The 14,842-nt window shown below is 39.0% G+C and overlaps 1 protein-coding gene across 10 annotated transcripts in view; it reads right to left on the bottom strand.

The window, feature by feature from the left end:
- The window catches only part of LOC132991075 (uncharacterized), a 54,811-nt gene that overhangs the window by 6,246 nt on the left and 33,723 nt on the right, over positions 1 to 14,842 (bottom strand). For 7 of the 10 annotated variants that reach the window (XR_009676137.1, XM_061059672.1, XM_061059673.1 and 4 more), the window contains exons 3-4: positions 2,075 to 2,293; positions 1,112 to 1,252 (exon numbers count right to left, since the gene is read on the bottom strand). Coding sequence is in view for 9 of the 10 variants with exons in the window: in XM_061059672.1 (XP_060915655.1) it covers positions 1,112 to 1,252; positions 2,075 to 2,293 (360 nt within the window). In the remaining variant the exon portion in view is untranslated. Of the gene's footprint in view, positions 1 to 1,111; positions 1,253 to 2,074; positions 2,294 to 4,967; positions 5,074 to 14,842 lie in introns of all 10 variants that reach the window. The other 3 variants (XM_061059667.1, XM_061059669.1, XM_061059668.1) reach the window with 2 other exon arrangements.

Below are 14,842 nucleotides of genomic sequence, written 5' to 3'. Positions count from 1 at the left end.
CAGTCCAGCCTCAGAGAGCTAGTCGTTTATTGAATCACCTTCTGCATTGTTAAGAAGCTCTTATTATAAATCCACAAGTATTTATTCATAAACTTACAAACTGTGATATCCTCATTTAGAGTAAGATAAGCCTGTCATTATCATTATAACCAATGAAGGTGGGAAACAGTGGAACAGACTATCGAGGAGAAACAGTCCCTCAGTCCTGATGTTGATATTTAGTATCTTCTTCTAATGACTCGTGCATGTGTTCAGTACGTGTGTGATGGTACTGTGTGCTAGATAAAGCACAGAGCAGGGCACATATGGTGCTGTTAATGAGAGAGAGGCTAAGTCCTTGTGCTAACCTCCAGGCTCCCTCAGGGCTGAACGGCGCTCTGCATTGCTAAACACCAGCAAGAACTCACAGAAACCATTCACAGTCTAACTGTGAAGTGAAATGAAAAACATCTGAGTCCAGGTTTCAAATGGTTTTTAATGCGCTTCAAACAAAACAGAAACTAAGCCACCAAAAAATGTATTTTATGACCTTATATGGCAGTTCCTGTGAGGTCAGACAGGGTTTCCTGATCCTCTTTCCTTCCTTTCTCTTTGTTGTGTCATCTTATGTACGACTAAACTAAAACGACGTTGTAAAACAAACATTTACATACAACTGCTTTCCTCATTAGAATACACCTCTCCCTCTAGATTATGAGTAAATGTTCTGATGACATCATGTAAATTCTGGTGTTTTTGACTGAGTAACCAGCGGAAGTGAAGGGCAGGAATGTGCAGCTGTGCGTCTGCCCTCCAAACGTCCTTCACAGCTGGTCGGCAGAATAACTGACGTGGCAGTTTTCAGTCTCCAGTGGGGCTCTAATGTTCCCAAACTGTGCATTTACGCACAATACAAAACATGATTGTTCTCTTGAATATAGCCTCTAACTCCATATGTGTGTGACCATTGCAGCTTCTTGCGGTGAAGACAGATTATTTGCCATCAAGTTAAAACGTTTCCAACTGAGAATCGCAGCGGTCTACAGTCACAAACCCTCCGAGCCTGAATCTAACATTCATACTGAGTATCTGTTTGCAGAACAAACTGATAGAAGCGATTAAGCTGCAGTACCTCTGCTCGTGATGCTCTCCTGGTTGACCTCACTGAGGTGAGCCACGCTGCCCTGGTTGGATCCGGCTCCCATACTGTCCCCGTCCATCGAGTTCCAGCCGAACAGAGTCGCCTCAGAGATCGCAAACTGCTGCATGATGCCTAGAGAGGGAGTCGGATCGATGTTAGCTGAACACGGTGGTACTGATGTTAGAAACAGTACACTCAGTCCAGAGATGTATGGAAATAAATCCAATCTAAATCTTTCTTCCTCCCTGCTGCTCCCTGAACTCAGGCCCTGAGTCCCTCCTCCTGACCCCCTCCGCTAACCCTACTTGGTTTTTTTTTTTAAGGACATTAGGGACGTCTGATCTCATGATTTACTGTTTAATTTGTTTATTCCTTATTTTGTTTTCATTTCCTATCCTCATGTGTCTCTATTCCCTGTGTGTATTTTCCTGTTCATGTTCCTGATTTTAGTGTTTCCTGTTTTATTTTGTAGTATTTCTAGTCTGGTGTTACGTCCTCCCTTTGTGTGTTTCCCTCCGTTTCTGATTGTCTTCACCTGTGTCTTGTCTGTCTCACCTGTGTTTGAATGCCCCCTGTGTCTAGTCTTTGTGTTTCTTCCCTCCGGGGTCAGTTCATTGTCAGACTCTTCCCGTGTTCCTTGTCGATTTTCATTTTCCTCGTGGCTAGGTTTTGTTTTCGGACTTTTGATGGACTTTTGTTTTTGATCCTTTTGGACCTTTTGTTTAATACATATTTTTGTTAAACTGCATGTTGGTCCTCCACCTTTGTTTATGAAACTTGAGACTTGTGACACTAATTCCCACATGTGTCAAATGATTTTGATGCTTCTCTAACAGGCATGTAGCTGGTCTTTAGCCTCGTAATTATCAGAATATTTCTTCTTGTTTTCTATGTTTTTTCATGATTTAAAGACTCTGTATCACCTGTGGGTTCAGGTCTCAGGTGCACCCTCACCTGCAGCAAAGCGGGCCTCCTTCTCTCCGTCACTGAGGTCGCTGTAAGCATCGTTCTCCAGCCTCCTCTCTTTTTCCCTCTGCAGGTTGGTGTGCCCCGCCACCCCCATCGGCCCTGCGGATGGTTTGCCCCAGCTCTGCCACTCGATCATGTGGGCGACTTTACCCTGGGCCATGGCAGTGGGCTTGGTAACTTTGTCCTTCATGGAGCGACTCACACCTACAGCAGGTACGCGGCGAGACGGAGGGGCAGACCAGCAGCACACACACACACACAGTCACACACACAACACACAACACACAACACACAACACACACACACACACACACACACACACACACACACACACACACACACACACAAACACTGTCAAAACTACTTCTGGCCTCAGCAGTTGATGACTCCTCCAACTGAGGCTCGGGGGTGGAGGGGGTAGAATGATAATGAGATGAGTGGATGAAGAGAAACTGTGAGGAGTGAGGTTCTAAATGTAAAGGGATGGATGTGTAGAAGGAGTTTAAATGACAGGCTGTGAGAACACGGTGACGACCTTTGCTTTAAAATGATGTCGTGTCCTTTTTTAAGAAGATTTCATGGCGGCCAATTTGACTCGTTATGAGCAATCCGGGGTCATATTTTTGGGTTATAAGATCTTGAAATAAGATGTTTATCTGGACTCTTCAGGTGAATGTGGCTTTTTCTGCTTGAGATTAGACAAATACACTTGGTAAGATTTGTGTTTTTGCAGTGCATCTACACCATCTTGGCTTTAAAGCTTCCCCCTTTTCTAATATTTGTTGTGTGTTTAAAATCAAATGAGTCATAGCTCACCATTTATTCAGACCAGCCAGGTCATTATCTGCTATTTTATCAGATAATGACAGCACTGAGCTGAGAATATGAAGAGCACCAGTCAGACAAATGTCATGCTGAGGTGAAGTCTTACAGCAGTGAGTGGATGAGTGCCTCTTAAACTTATCGTTTAAAATGTGATCTTTAAGTATCCTTCTCTCTCTATCTTTCTTGTAGATCTTAATCATGAGAATCATGCTCACACAGTCGATCTCTAATGAAGATTTTGTCAGCTCCCGTTGCAAGGATGTTTTGACTTCACATTAGAACAACCTGAGGAGGCTGAGGCGCGTTGTCCTTATGTTTAAGCACTCTGTGATACACACCAAAACGGGCTAAATATCTAGATAACTGATTGCCTTTGTGCTCCCCTTCAGTTTTCTGTATTAGCAGAAGAAGGAGACGAGAGACAGCTGAAATGCTGACAAAACCATATTAATGATAGAAGCCCTTACTCATCTCCTGGTAAACAAAATAAACGAGATTCATTAGACTTTGCGTGATTAAAAACGTGTTAAAGAGAGCGAGAGAGAGGCAGGGAGAAGTAACGCTCGTGTGTAAACAGAACGCTAAGAAGGGTCCACCAGAAAATCTCTGCCCAATTAAGATGCAAATACAGGATTCAAACTGGGGACAAACACACTGAGACAAACGCTCGCAGAGAGGCTTGATCGATTAAAAAAAATTAAATTAAAATCAAACAGGCATGAATAAACAGAGACAGAGCTTTTGGAAATATCTCCCCCCAGTCCAGAGGGCGAGTTGCAGGCCGAGATATAAATAGAAACCGTTTTTCCCCTCAGACAAAGAGAGCCCATCTCATCTGAAAATCAAACACTCCCAGCAGAGTCTAATTGGGGATGGAAATAGGAACAGAAAGAATGGGGATGAGAGATGAGGGAGGGTGTTGGGGTCTTGGCTTTTCAGTGGATTAAAAAAAAATAATAATACAACTTTACACTGTAAAATTAAATCAAAGATAGACGACAACAAACACTGAGGTGCTACACTGAAACACTGCAAAGCACAGAGCGCCACAGTCAGAAGCACAAAGCAGCACACACGAGGCGACGGCCAATCAAAAGACACAAAAACTGCACAAAGAGAGTCACAAATATTAAGGCCACACCGCCGCCACGTTACAGAGACTCTACGTTTCCCAACACGTCTGTGGAGATGCTTCAGTAAGTCTTCAAAGTAAGTCATCTCACTTACTTTAGCTCGTTTGAAATAAGAGGTCTGATTGGGTTTCCATCAATGACGAAATGTGTCTGTCATTGACGTCTGCTGTTGATATCAATGAAAGAAGAAGAAGAAGAAGGGAAAGTAGGGAGTGATACAGGAAGGGGCACCCACAGGGGCGGCCATGTTGATTCCAAGCTCCTCCTCTTCCTCCTGCTCGAGGGTGAAGTTGTCTGTTGAGCCACAGTTGGATTTACGAAAGCTGCCATTGATGGCAAAAAATGAAAAGATAATTCCTGTTTTTCTCTCCAAATGTCAGAAGATTGTTCAGCCTGAGAGCAGTGAAGAAACAACGTGGAAGTCATGTCAGAGTTTTTAACCCGACAAGCAAATTTCATTTTTGACTGTTTATTGGGTTAAGGTCAGAAATGAATGCATCATTTTTTTCCTGTCGTCACAGTGATGGAAAAGAACGACACCTTTGTGACTGTTCCCTTCAGTTTGTGATCTCTAACCACTTCCTGTTTCTGTGGTGTAGTAGTTAGTGTCTTAACCTTCGATCTACCAGAAGTTCATTATTTTCTATCAAAATAAAAGTAGCTTAGTTTCCAAACAGGAAGTAAAAAAATCTTCAGCTTAAGGCCGTACAAAAACTGTTTTGAGATTAAAACCACACATTGATCTTTTGCTCTGACGCCAAATAACCCGCTCCAAAAGAAACCAGAAATGATTTTTTCCACTAAAGGGACTGTAAGTTTGTCCGTTCAGTTCTCAACGGCAGCTTCACCCTCGACCTTTCTGCGGAGCATGTGGAGGCAACATGGGGGCTGTTTTACCATCTAGCAGCACAGACACACACCTGACACACCTGTCAGAGAGGACTTAGCCAGGGCACCGATCCCGTAGGAGTTGGCAGACTTCCTCTTGAGACGAGGCAGAATGGAAGTAGTGTCCTCCATGGACAACTGAAGAGAGAGAGAGAGGGAGGGAGGGAGGTGAAGTGAGGAAGACAGGATGCACGAGGGGGAGGGGGGGGGGGCATTTAGGGGATAGAGAGAGAGATGAAATGGAATAAAAGAAAGTGAGGTGAAGAGAGCAGATAATTGAGGATTCAGCAAAGGGTTAGAGCGAGACAGAAGTTATAAGAGAGGGAATAAGAACGGAGGGTTAATTATTAGGACACCTTGTACATTTCTGACAGAGAGCATTGAAAAGAAGAAGAGAATCGTGGTTACACTGTGTCCGCAAGGAGAGAAAAAAGGCAATTCAACACATTTTAAAAGAACAACAATAGACTCTTCTGTCAGCACAGCATCTGATGAAGTGAGGAAATCAATACAATTAAAATCATGATTAAATTTAATCATTAGTGATGGATACAAGATATTCACAAGATGTTTTTTTGCCAGACTCCAGCCTTCATAGCATCATTCTACAATCAATCAGTGAAAATGCTTCATCCACTCTTCTTATAAACAGTCTGCGCCCCAACCATCATCGACCCAAAAGTATTAAAGGAGCAGTATGTAACTCTGACCCCTAGTGGTTAAAATGGGTACTGCAGTCTAAATACTAAACATCATAAGAGAGCTGTCTCCCCCCCCTCTCCTCTCTAGAGTCCATGCTCACACAGGTCACCATGTGGTGGACTCTGAAGCTTCAGTGTTTATCCAGCTCTGCATGGGTCTGTAAACCTTTCTGTGTTCTAACCTCTCTCCATTTTTCAAAAGCATCTCCAATATTGATCCTAGTTTGAGCACGTTTCTGCTCGTGGAGCTTATTAGAAACATGCAGAGGCTTTTTAGGTCGGGTACAATCACTTCTATCTGAACCACTTCTCTTGCCCGCTTCCATCGCTGCAACACCTGTTGACCTGATGTGTGTGTCTTAAAAGCGCCTACCTTCTCTGGTCCAAACAAATCCAGATCATTCAGGAGCAGAATCTAAAGTTAGAAGGAGGACATACTGGCTGCTGCATTGTTGTCAGAGAAGCCAGCACTTCAACATGTTTCCTTAATGATCAGATAGTAAGATACCTTTATCATCTACCTCTCTACACAGCTCACTGATTGGTGTTTTAAAAACAGAATCCTAAACCCTAAAAGACACAAATCATGTTTGTAGATACTTTATCAAAACACATAAACCACCACGCTCAGTGTTGTTTGGTTTCTGCTCGTCTTCCTGGCGCCAGTGCTCGTGGCAAAGCAACCTGCACACTAATGAACACAGAGCCAGAGCCTGGCTCCTAATGAGGTCCTGCCAACAGCTAATTATAGTGGAAAGTAGCATGAAAACATGTGGACTCTGTTACACAGGGGGGTTTGTGGTAGATGTAATATAGTGATGTAGAGTGATTTAATTACTCTATACAAGCTAACTGATGTGATTTGGTCCCTGTGTGCTTACAGCAGGAGTGTTATTCAAGTGTTAGACCGTCTGTGGTGTACTCTTAGCGTGTAAGAAAAACATTAAAACAACAACAGAGTTCAAGAGAAATTTGAATTATCGAGGCAGATTAGCAGGACAGCTAGTTTGCTACAGTTAGCGTCACATCTTAATAAATCTAGCATGCATGCAAATGTTCACATATCCTCCTCCTCCTCTTCTTCAGTTTAAATAAGTCTCAGAGCTCCTCAAAACATGTGTGTGAAGTTTCTTGTTCTAAATCCACTCTGATCCTGTATTTGATCATGTCTATAAACCCCTCTATTTCAGCCCTGCTCAGAACAAGCTGTTTCTGTGTCTGTACCTTTAAATATGTAAATGAGCGGTGTCTGACCACGCCCCCTCTCTGGAAGGGCTTGGATGTCTCTGTCTTTCTCGCTCCATGTCCTATTGTTTACGGTGAGAAGGCAGACTCAGAGGGCAGAACAAACACCTGCTGTAGCTGTATATCTTCAGCTTTAGGCGTCCAGAATAACAAATCAAGTTTAGTGTTCACTTTGCCGTTTGTCTGGTGAGGAAAAAGACGACGGTATGTGAAACATTAACCACCACAACGCCACATCTACTTTTTATTTCTACTGGCAGAAGGAGGCTGCACTGGGGAGGAAAAACATGTCACCTCAGGCTTTGATGTATCATTAGAGATGTTAAGTAGAGCATGACAAGCTGCCAGACGAGCTTAATAACAGATAACTCTTTATTTGCCAAAATGCTTTTTTTTAGCAATGAAGCTAAACTTACTACGCCCTGCTCCGCCTGCCTAGAATAACCCACACCTACTGGAACCAGAAGTTATTCTCAGGTCTCTTCAGGTCAGCGAGGTCCTGATTCCTCAAGACTGCTGTTGCTTTAAACAGATGCGTGCCCATAAGAGATGATTTGCCTCCGAGCACACTCGAGTCAACAAAATTCACATTGTGCAAATGATTTCTGCTGAAAGTGCAGAAACAGTCGAGTGGCGCTTGCACTTGATCACGCAGAGCTTTCAGTGAAAAACTGGGACTTCAGTCGGGGAGAAGATAAGCTTATTACAGCCTGTTATCTGTGACTCTGTGTTTATATGAAGCTTGCAGGACAGTAGATTAGCTGAGGGCCGAGAGAGGAGACAGATGGGAGGGAGAGTTTACAGAGAGAGAGAGAGAGAAAAGAGGGGGGATAAGAGAGAGGGAGAGAAGGAGGGGGGGGGGGGTAAACAAGTCGGATGTCAACTTATGTACTCAAAACTCAGGTAGCAGGTGGGGGGGGGGGGGGGGGGGGGGGAGATTAAACAAGGAGATTTACATTGATGCCTTCCCAGGAAAACTCAGCACGGCCATGCTGGAGGAGGAGGGGGGAGGGGGACGGAGAGGAGGGGGGGGGAAGAGGGAAATGGAGTTTTAGGTCAGAAAAAGTGGATTTAAGCTTTTTACCCTGAACTAGGGTAAGGTAGTGTAGGGTTTTGTGTTTGTTGTGTTATTTTGTGTTGTTGTGTTATTTTGTGTTGTTGTGTTATTTTGTGTTTGTTGTGTGTTTGTTGTGTTATTTTGTGTTTGTTGTGTTATTTTGTGTCTTGTTTGTTGTGTTATTTTGTGTCATGTTTGTTGTGTTATTTTGTGTTTGTTGTGTTATTTTGTGTTGTTGTGTTATTTTGTGTTTGTTGTGTTATTTTGTGTTGTTGTGTTATTTTGAGTCGTGTTTGTTGTGTTATTTTGTGTTGTTGTGTTATTTTGTGTTGTTGTGTTATTTTGTGTTGTTTGTTGTGTTATTTTGTGTTTGTTGTGTTATTTTGTGTTTGTTGTGTTATTTTGTGTTTGTTGTGTTGTTGTGTTATTTTGTGTTTGTTGTGTTATTTTGTGTTGTGTTTGTTGTGTTATTTTGTGTTGTTTGTTGTGTTATTTTGTGTCTTGTTTGTTGTGTTATTTTGTGTTGTTGTGTTATTTTGTGTTTGTTGTGTTATTTTGTGTTGTGTTTGTTGTGTTATTTTGTGTTTGTTGTGTTATTTTGTTTTGTGTTGTTGTGTTATTTTGTGTTTGTTGTGTTATTTTGTGTTTGTTGTGTTATTTTGTGTTGTTTGTTGTGTTATTTTGTGTTTGTTGTGTTATTCTGTGTTTGTTGTGTTATTCTGTGTTTGTTGTGTTATTTTGTGTTGTTTGTTGTGTTATTTTGTGTTTGTTGTGTTATTCTGTGTTTGTTGTGTTATTCTGTGTTTGTTGTGTTATTCTGTGTTTGTTGTGTTATTTTGTGTTGTTTGTTGTGTTATTTTGTGTTTGTTGTGTTATTCTGTGTTTGTTGTGTTATTCTGTGTTTGTTGTGTTATTTTGTGTTGTTTGTTGTGTTATTTTGTGTTTGTTGTGTTATTCTGTGTTTGTTGTGTTATTCTGTGTTTGTTGTGTTATTCTGTGTTTGTTGTGTTATTTTGTGTTTGTTGTGTTATTTTGTTTTGTGTTGTTGTGTTATTTTGTGTTTGTTGTGTTATTCTGTGTTTGTTGTGTTATTTTGTGTTTGTTGTGTTATTCTGTGTTTGTTGTGTTATTTTGTGTTTGTTGTGTTATTCTGTGTTTGTTGTGTTATTTTGTGTTTGTTGTGTTACTTTGTGTTTGTTGTTATTTTGTGTTGTGTTTGTTGTGTTACTTTGTGTTTGTTGTTATTTTGTGTTTGTTGTGTTATTTTGTGTTTGTTGTGTTATTCTGTGTTTGTTGTGTTATTTTGTGTTTGTTGTGTTACTTTGTGTTTGTTGTTATTTTGTGTTGTGTTTGTTGTGTTACTTTGTGTTTGTTGTTATTTTGTGTTTGTTGTGTTATTTTGTGTTTGTTGTGTTATTTTGTGTTTGTTGTGTTATTTTGTGTGTTATTTTGTGTTGTTTGTTGTGTTATTTTGTGTGTTATTTTGTGTTGTTTGTTGTGTTATTTTGTGTCTTGTTTGTTGTGTTATTTTGTGTCTTGTTTGTTGTGTTATTTTGTGTTGTGTTTGATGTGTTATTTTGTGTTTGTTTTGTTATTTTGAGTCATGTTTGTTGTGTTGTTTTGTTTTGTTTTGTGTTTGTTGTGTTGTTTTGAGCCATGTTTGTTGTGTTATTTTGTGTTGTGTTTGTTGTGTTATTTTGTGTTGTTTGTTGTGTTATTTTGAGTCATGTTTGTTTTGTTTTGTGTTGTTTGTTGTGTTATTTTGTGTTGTGTTTGTTGTGTTATTTTGTGTTGTGTTTGTTGTGTTATTTTGTGTTGTGTTTGTTGTGTTATTTTGTGTGTGTTGTGTTATTTTGTGTGTGTTGTGTTTGTTGTGTTGTTTTGTGTTGTGTTTGTTGTTATTTTGTGTTTGTTGTATTATTTTGTGTCTTGTTTGTTTGTTTGTTGTGTTGTTTTGAGCCATGTTTGTTGTGTTATTTTGTGTTGTGTTTGTTGTGTTATTTTGTGTTGTTTGTTGTGTTATTTTGAGTCATGTTTGTTTTGTTTTGTGTTGTTTGTTGTGTTATTTTGTGTTGTGTTTGTTGTGTTATTTTGTGTTGTGTTTGTTGTGTTATTTTGTGTTGTGTTTGTTGTGTTATTTTGTGTGTGTTGTGTTATTTTGTGTGTGTTGTGTTTGTTGTGTTGTTTTGTGTTGTGTTTGTTGTTATTTTGTGTTTGTTGTATTATTTTGTGTCTTGTTTGTTGTATTATTTTGTGTCTTGTTTGTTGTGTTATTTTGAGCCATGTTTGTTGTGTTGTTTTGTGTTGTGTTTGTTGTTATTTTGTGTTTGTTGTGTTATTTTGTGTTTGTTGTTATTTTGTGTCATGTTTGTTGTGTTATTTTGAGTCATGTTTGTTGTGTTGTTTTGTGTTGTGTTTGTTGTTATTTTGTGTTTGTTGTGTTATTTTGTGTCATGTTTGTTGTGTTATTTTGAGTTGTTGTGTTATTTTGTGTTTGTTGTGTTATTTTGAGTTGTGTTTGTTGTGTTGTTTTGTGTTTGTTGTTATTTTGTGTTTGTTGTGTTATTTTGTGTCTTGTTTGTTGTGTTATTTTGTGTTGTGTTTGTTGTGTTACTTTGTGTTTGTTGTTATTTTGTGTCTTGTTTGTTGTGTTATTTTGTGTTTGTTGTGTTATTTTGAGTTGTGTTTGTTGTGTTATTTTGTGTTTGTTTTGTTATTTTGAGTCATGTTTGTTGTGTTGTTTTGTTTTGTGTTGTGTTATTTTGAGTCGTGTTTGTTGTGTTATTTTGCGTTTGTTTTGTTATTTTGTGTTTGTTGTGTTATTTTGAGTTGTGTTTGTTGTGTTATTTTGTGTTTGTTGTTATTTTGTGTTTGTTGTGTTATTTTGTGTCTTGTTTGTTGTGTTATTTTGTGTTGTGTTTGTTGTGTTACTTTGTGTTTGTTGTTATTTTGTGTCTTGTTTGTTGTGTTATTTTGTGTTTGTTGTGTTATTTTGTGTTTGTTGTTATTTTGTGTCATGTTTGTTGTGTTATTTTGAGTTGTGTTTGTTGTGTTGTTTTGTGTTTGTTGTTATTTTGTGTTTGTTGTGTTATTTTGTGTCTTGTTTGTTGTGTTATTTTGTGTTGTGTTTGTTGTGTTACTTTGTGTTTGTTGTTATTTTGTGTCTTGTTTGTTGTGTTATTTTGTGTTTGTTGTGTTATTTTGTGTTTGTTGTGTTATTTTTAGTTGTGTTTGTTGTGTTATTTTGTGTTTGTTTTGTTATTTTGAGTCATGTTTGTTGTGTTGTTTTGTTTTGTGTTGTGTTTGTTGTGTTATTTTGAGTCGTGTTTGTTGTGTTATTTTGCATTTGTTTTGTTATTTTGTGTTTGTTGTGTTATTTTGAGTTGTGTTTGTTGTGTTATTTTGTGTTTGTTGTTATTTTGTGTTTGTTGTGTTATTTTGTGTCTTGTTTGTTGTGTTATTTTGTGTTGTGTTTGTTGTGTTACTTTGTGTTTGTTGTTATTTTGTGTCTTGTTTGTTGTGTTATTTTGTGTTTGTTGTGTTATTTTGTGTTTGTTGTGTTATTTTGAGTTGTGTTTGTTGTGTTATTTTGTGTTTGTTTTGTTATTTTGAGTCATGTTTGTTGTGTTGTTTTGTTTTGTGTTGTGTTTGTTGTGTTATTTTGAGTCGTGTTTGTTGTGTTATTTTGCGTTTGTTTTGTTATTTTGAGTCATGTTTGTTGTGTTGTTTTGTGTTGTGTTTGTTGTGTTATTTTGTGTCTTGTTTGTTGTGTTATTTTGTGTCTTGTTTGTTGTGTTATTTTGTGTTTGTTGTGTTATTTTGTGTTTGTTGTGTTATTTTGTGTTGTTTGATGTGTTGTTTTGTTTTGTGTCTTGTTTGTTGTGTTATTTTGTGTTTGTTGTGTTATTTTGTGTTGTTTGATGTGTTGTTTTGTTTTGTGTCTTGTTTGTTGTGTTATTTTGTGTTTGTTGTGTTATTTTGTGTTGTTTGTTGTGTTATTTTGTGTTGTTTGTTGTGTTATTTTGTGTTTGTTGTGTTATTTTGTGTCTTGTTTGTTGTCTTATTTTGTGTTGTTTGTTGTGTTATTTTGTGTTGTTTGATGTGTTGTTTTGTTTTGTGTCTTGTTTGTTGTGTTATTTTGTGTTGTTTGTTGTGTTATTTTGTGTTGTTTGATGTGTTGTTTTGTTTTGTGTCTTGTTTGTTGTGTTATCAGCTTTAAAATCCCTCTTTGTCGCTCCACACTGCTCAGAATGTTTATGTAACCAATGGATACCATTCAGCTGTTTCCAGGGGCAACAGCAAATCTGATCCTTGGCAAAAACCTGGACCCCATTAATTATGTGTCGTCACATGCACACACACACACACACACACACACACACACACACACACACACACACACACACACACACACACACACACACACACACACACACACACACACACACACACACACACACACACACACACACACAGAGGAGCATACATTAGTCACATTGTCAACACAAAGACAGTGGAGCCGTTTGGAAACTGTCCAGAGTGTTTTAAGTACACATCTGTCAAAAGGATTCTTCTTCACATCAGGCGCTGCGTGGCTCTGCCCCCAGACTTCCTCCTGCGGCTCTTTAAGCTCGTTATCATCGTTGTGCTGTTCACAGATCACAGGCCGAATGGGAGGTGAAACGGAAATGCCCTAAACTCCACGTCTAAGTAAATCCAGAAGTTTGTCTCATGAAGCTGCTGCTTCTACAGAGACAGCCGAGAAATAAAAGAATCTTTATCGATTACTACTCATCTAACAAATTAAAAACATTAGGGAGATATTCTGGAGATTTCTTTTGAAAGTCACATTTTAAATGAACGATAAGATCTTTATGAAGAACGTAATGACAGAAGCAGAGTCTCCTGTAACCGTGACCTTTAAAATAATCTGACTTTATGGAGGATTTATCATCTTTAATTGAGTCCAATTTCTCTTTCTCTGTCTTAATTTTTAAAGGGTAATATGAAGATGATTTTATTTCATCTTTCTTTTTCATCGAAACATTCTCAGGAAAAGGTCAAGAAAAGTGACCTTAAAGATCGAGTCAGCAGCTTTTTCCTACAAAATAAAAAATATACTTTCCCCGTGCAGGACCCTGAGCACGCTGCGCTCAATTAAAAGTCTTAGTGCTGCTCATGAAACTGGAGGTCATGAAAGGTGTCTGATCCAACCTTCACAACAGGGTCCCACTTCTCCTCTGTCGCCCCCTGGTGGTGGGGTAGATTTGATCATCAGCGTTGTGTCTGTGTGGAGAGTCGACTCTTCAATGTTTTTATAGATAAGAAATCAAAGAATGAAAGTAATGGAACAGACCAGAAGCCTTTCATAGAATCGTATTATTACTCCAGGTGTTGGACAAAAGGTTCTCAAAGGAAACAAAACAATAATAAAAATGCTAATTGGACAATAACACGGCGTGCGGGAGACGAGAGATCTCATGAGGTTTTTATCACTAAAAGAATAAGAAGAGAATCTGACTGAGCTCTGCTGGTTTTTATTCCTGATTTCATCATCAGGACTCAGAGACTCTGTAACAAAAACATCTCCATGAGTGATTCTGGGTCGGACTGCTTAACTTTCCTCTTCTTGTGTCAAATACAAGCGTCTGTTAGTAAATTAAAAAAAAATATGTTGTGTTGCTGCGGGCGGTGTCTTCGCTGTCTCGATGTTAAACTCATGTCAGAGACGTCTGTGTTCATGAAAAGTGGATGAGGAATAATCCTCCTTTAACAAAGAAGAGGCTGAGATATCGGAGATTTAAAGAGACAGAGCACAAGATAACTTATAATAATAATAAATTAGACTTGTAAAGGGCTTTTCTAAAAACTTAAAGATGCTTAACAAAGAATGACAACAAAAACAAAATGACAAACAAGTAATGAGAAGAAATAATGAAGAGAAGTTGAAGGGGGGGGGGACATGACTGCTTTAGCCATGTTTGTATGTTTACACCGGAGACCAGGGGAGGAGATTTTAAAACAAGAAGCCAAATCAGCATTATTCATTTTATCATTTTATGTCTCCGTCTCTATCGACGGTTTTTCACTGAGCCCAGTTTTAAAACAGGAAATCAAAAACTGACAGAAATTATATTTAGATGATTGTGACTGAAATCAGCGTTATAGTTTTAAGAACTTCCACTTCCTGCTGATCATTCAGTCTTCAGTATTAATCAGTGATCTCGTCTGTTTATCATTTTGAGCTGTGAGGAGAAAACTGTATCATGAACCCTCTAAACTCTTCAATGAATGCAGCAGAGGTCAGGGTCAGCATGTGGCCTCCATTCAGAATAAATGACTGCAGGAGTAGGGCTGAGGCTGTGGAGGATGATATACGGTGGTCGAATGTGTGAAGAGAAGCGAGTAGTACTGCTGGTGTCATCTCTGTCCTTGGGACTGTGTGCGTGGGAATTATTATCACCGCCTGCGTCAGAGGTCATATAGTTTGGATTCAGAAGCAGCAGCCCCCTCGGTGTGTGAACGTTGAGCGGTCGAACGAGGACAGAAAACCTCGCGTCATCGCCGTCTTTATAATGTGTGTACGAGCTCTTATCCTGTATTCAAATTGACTCCACACAGTGTATCACACAGCTGAGCTCTTCCTGTAGCCTCATCAATAGTGGATTTTTTCCTGAATCGAAGTGAGACGCAGCAGCATTGTGCGAGCTGAAACTCAAATCCATTCAGCTGTGATAACATTGACAGTCTCTCAGCTCAACATTTAAATGTTTGCCCAGCCGGTTAAATCATCTCTTTATGCTGCAGGAAATCTGGCCTTAAAGCTTTCCCCTGACGTAAACAGTTTACACAATAATTAAAAACCTTGTATGCATCCGTCCTTCCCTCTTTGTCCTCTCAGGGT

This window comes from Labrus mixtus, chromosome 16 (genome assembly GCF_963584025.1).
Source record: "Labrus mixtus chromosome 16, fLabMix1.1, whole genome shotgun sequence".
Taxonomy (NCBI): domain Eukaryota; kingdom Metazoa; phylum Chordata; class Actinopteri; order Labriformes; family Labridae; genus Labrus; species Labrus mixtus.
This window is presented reverse-complemented; position numbering and strand designations above follow the sequence as displayed.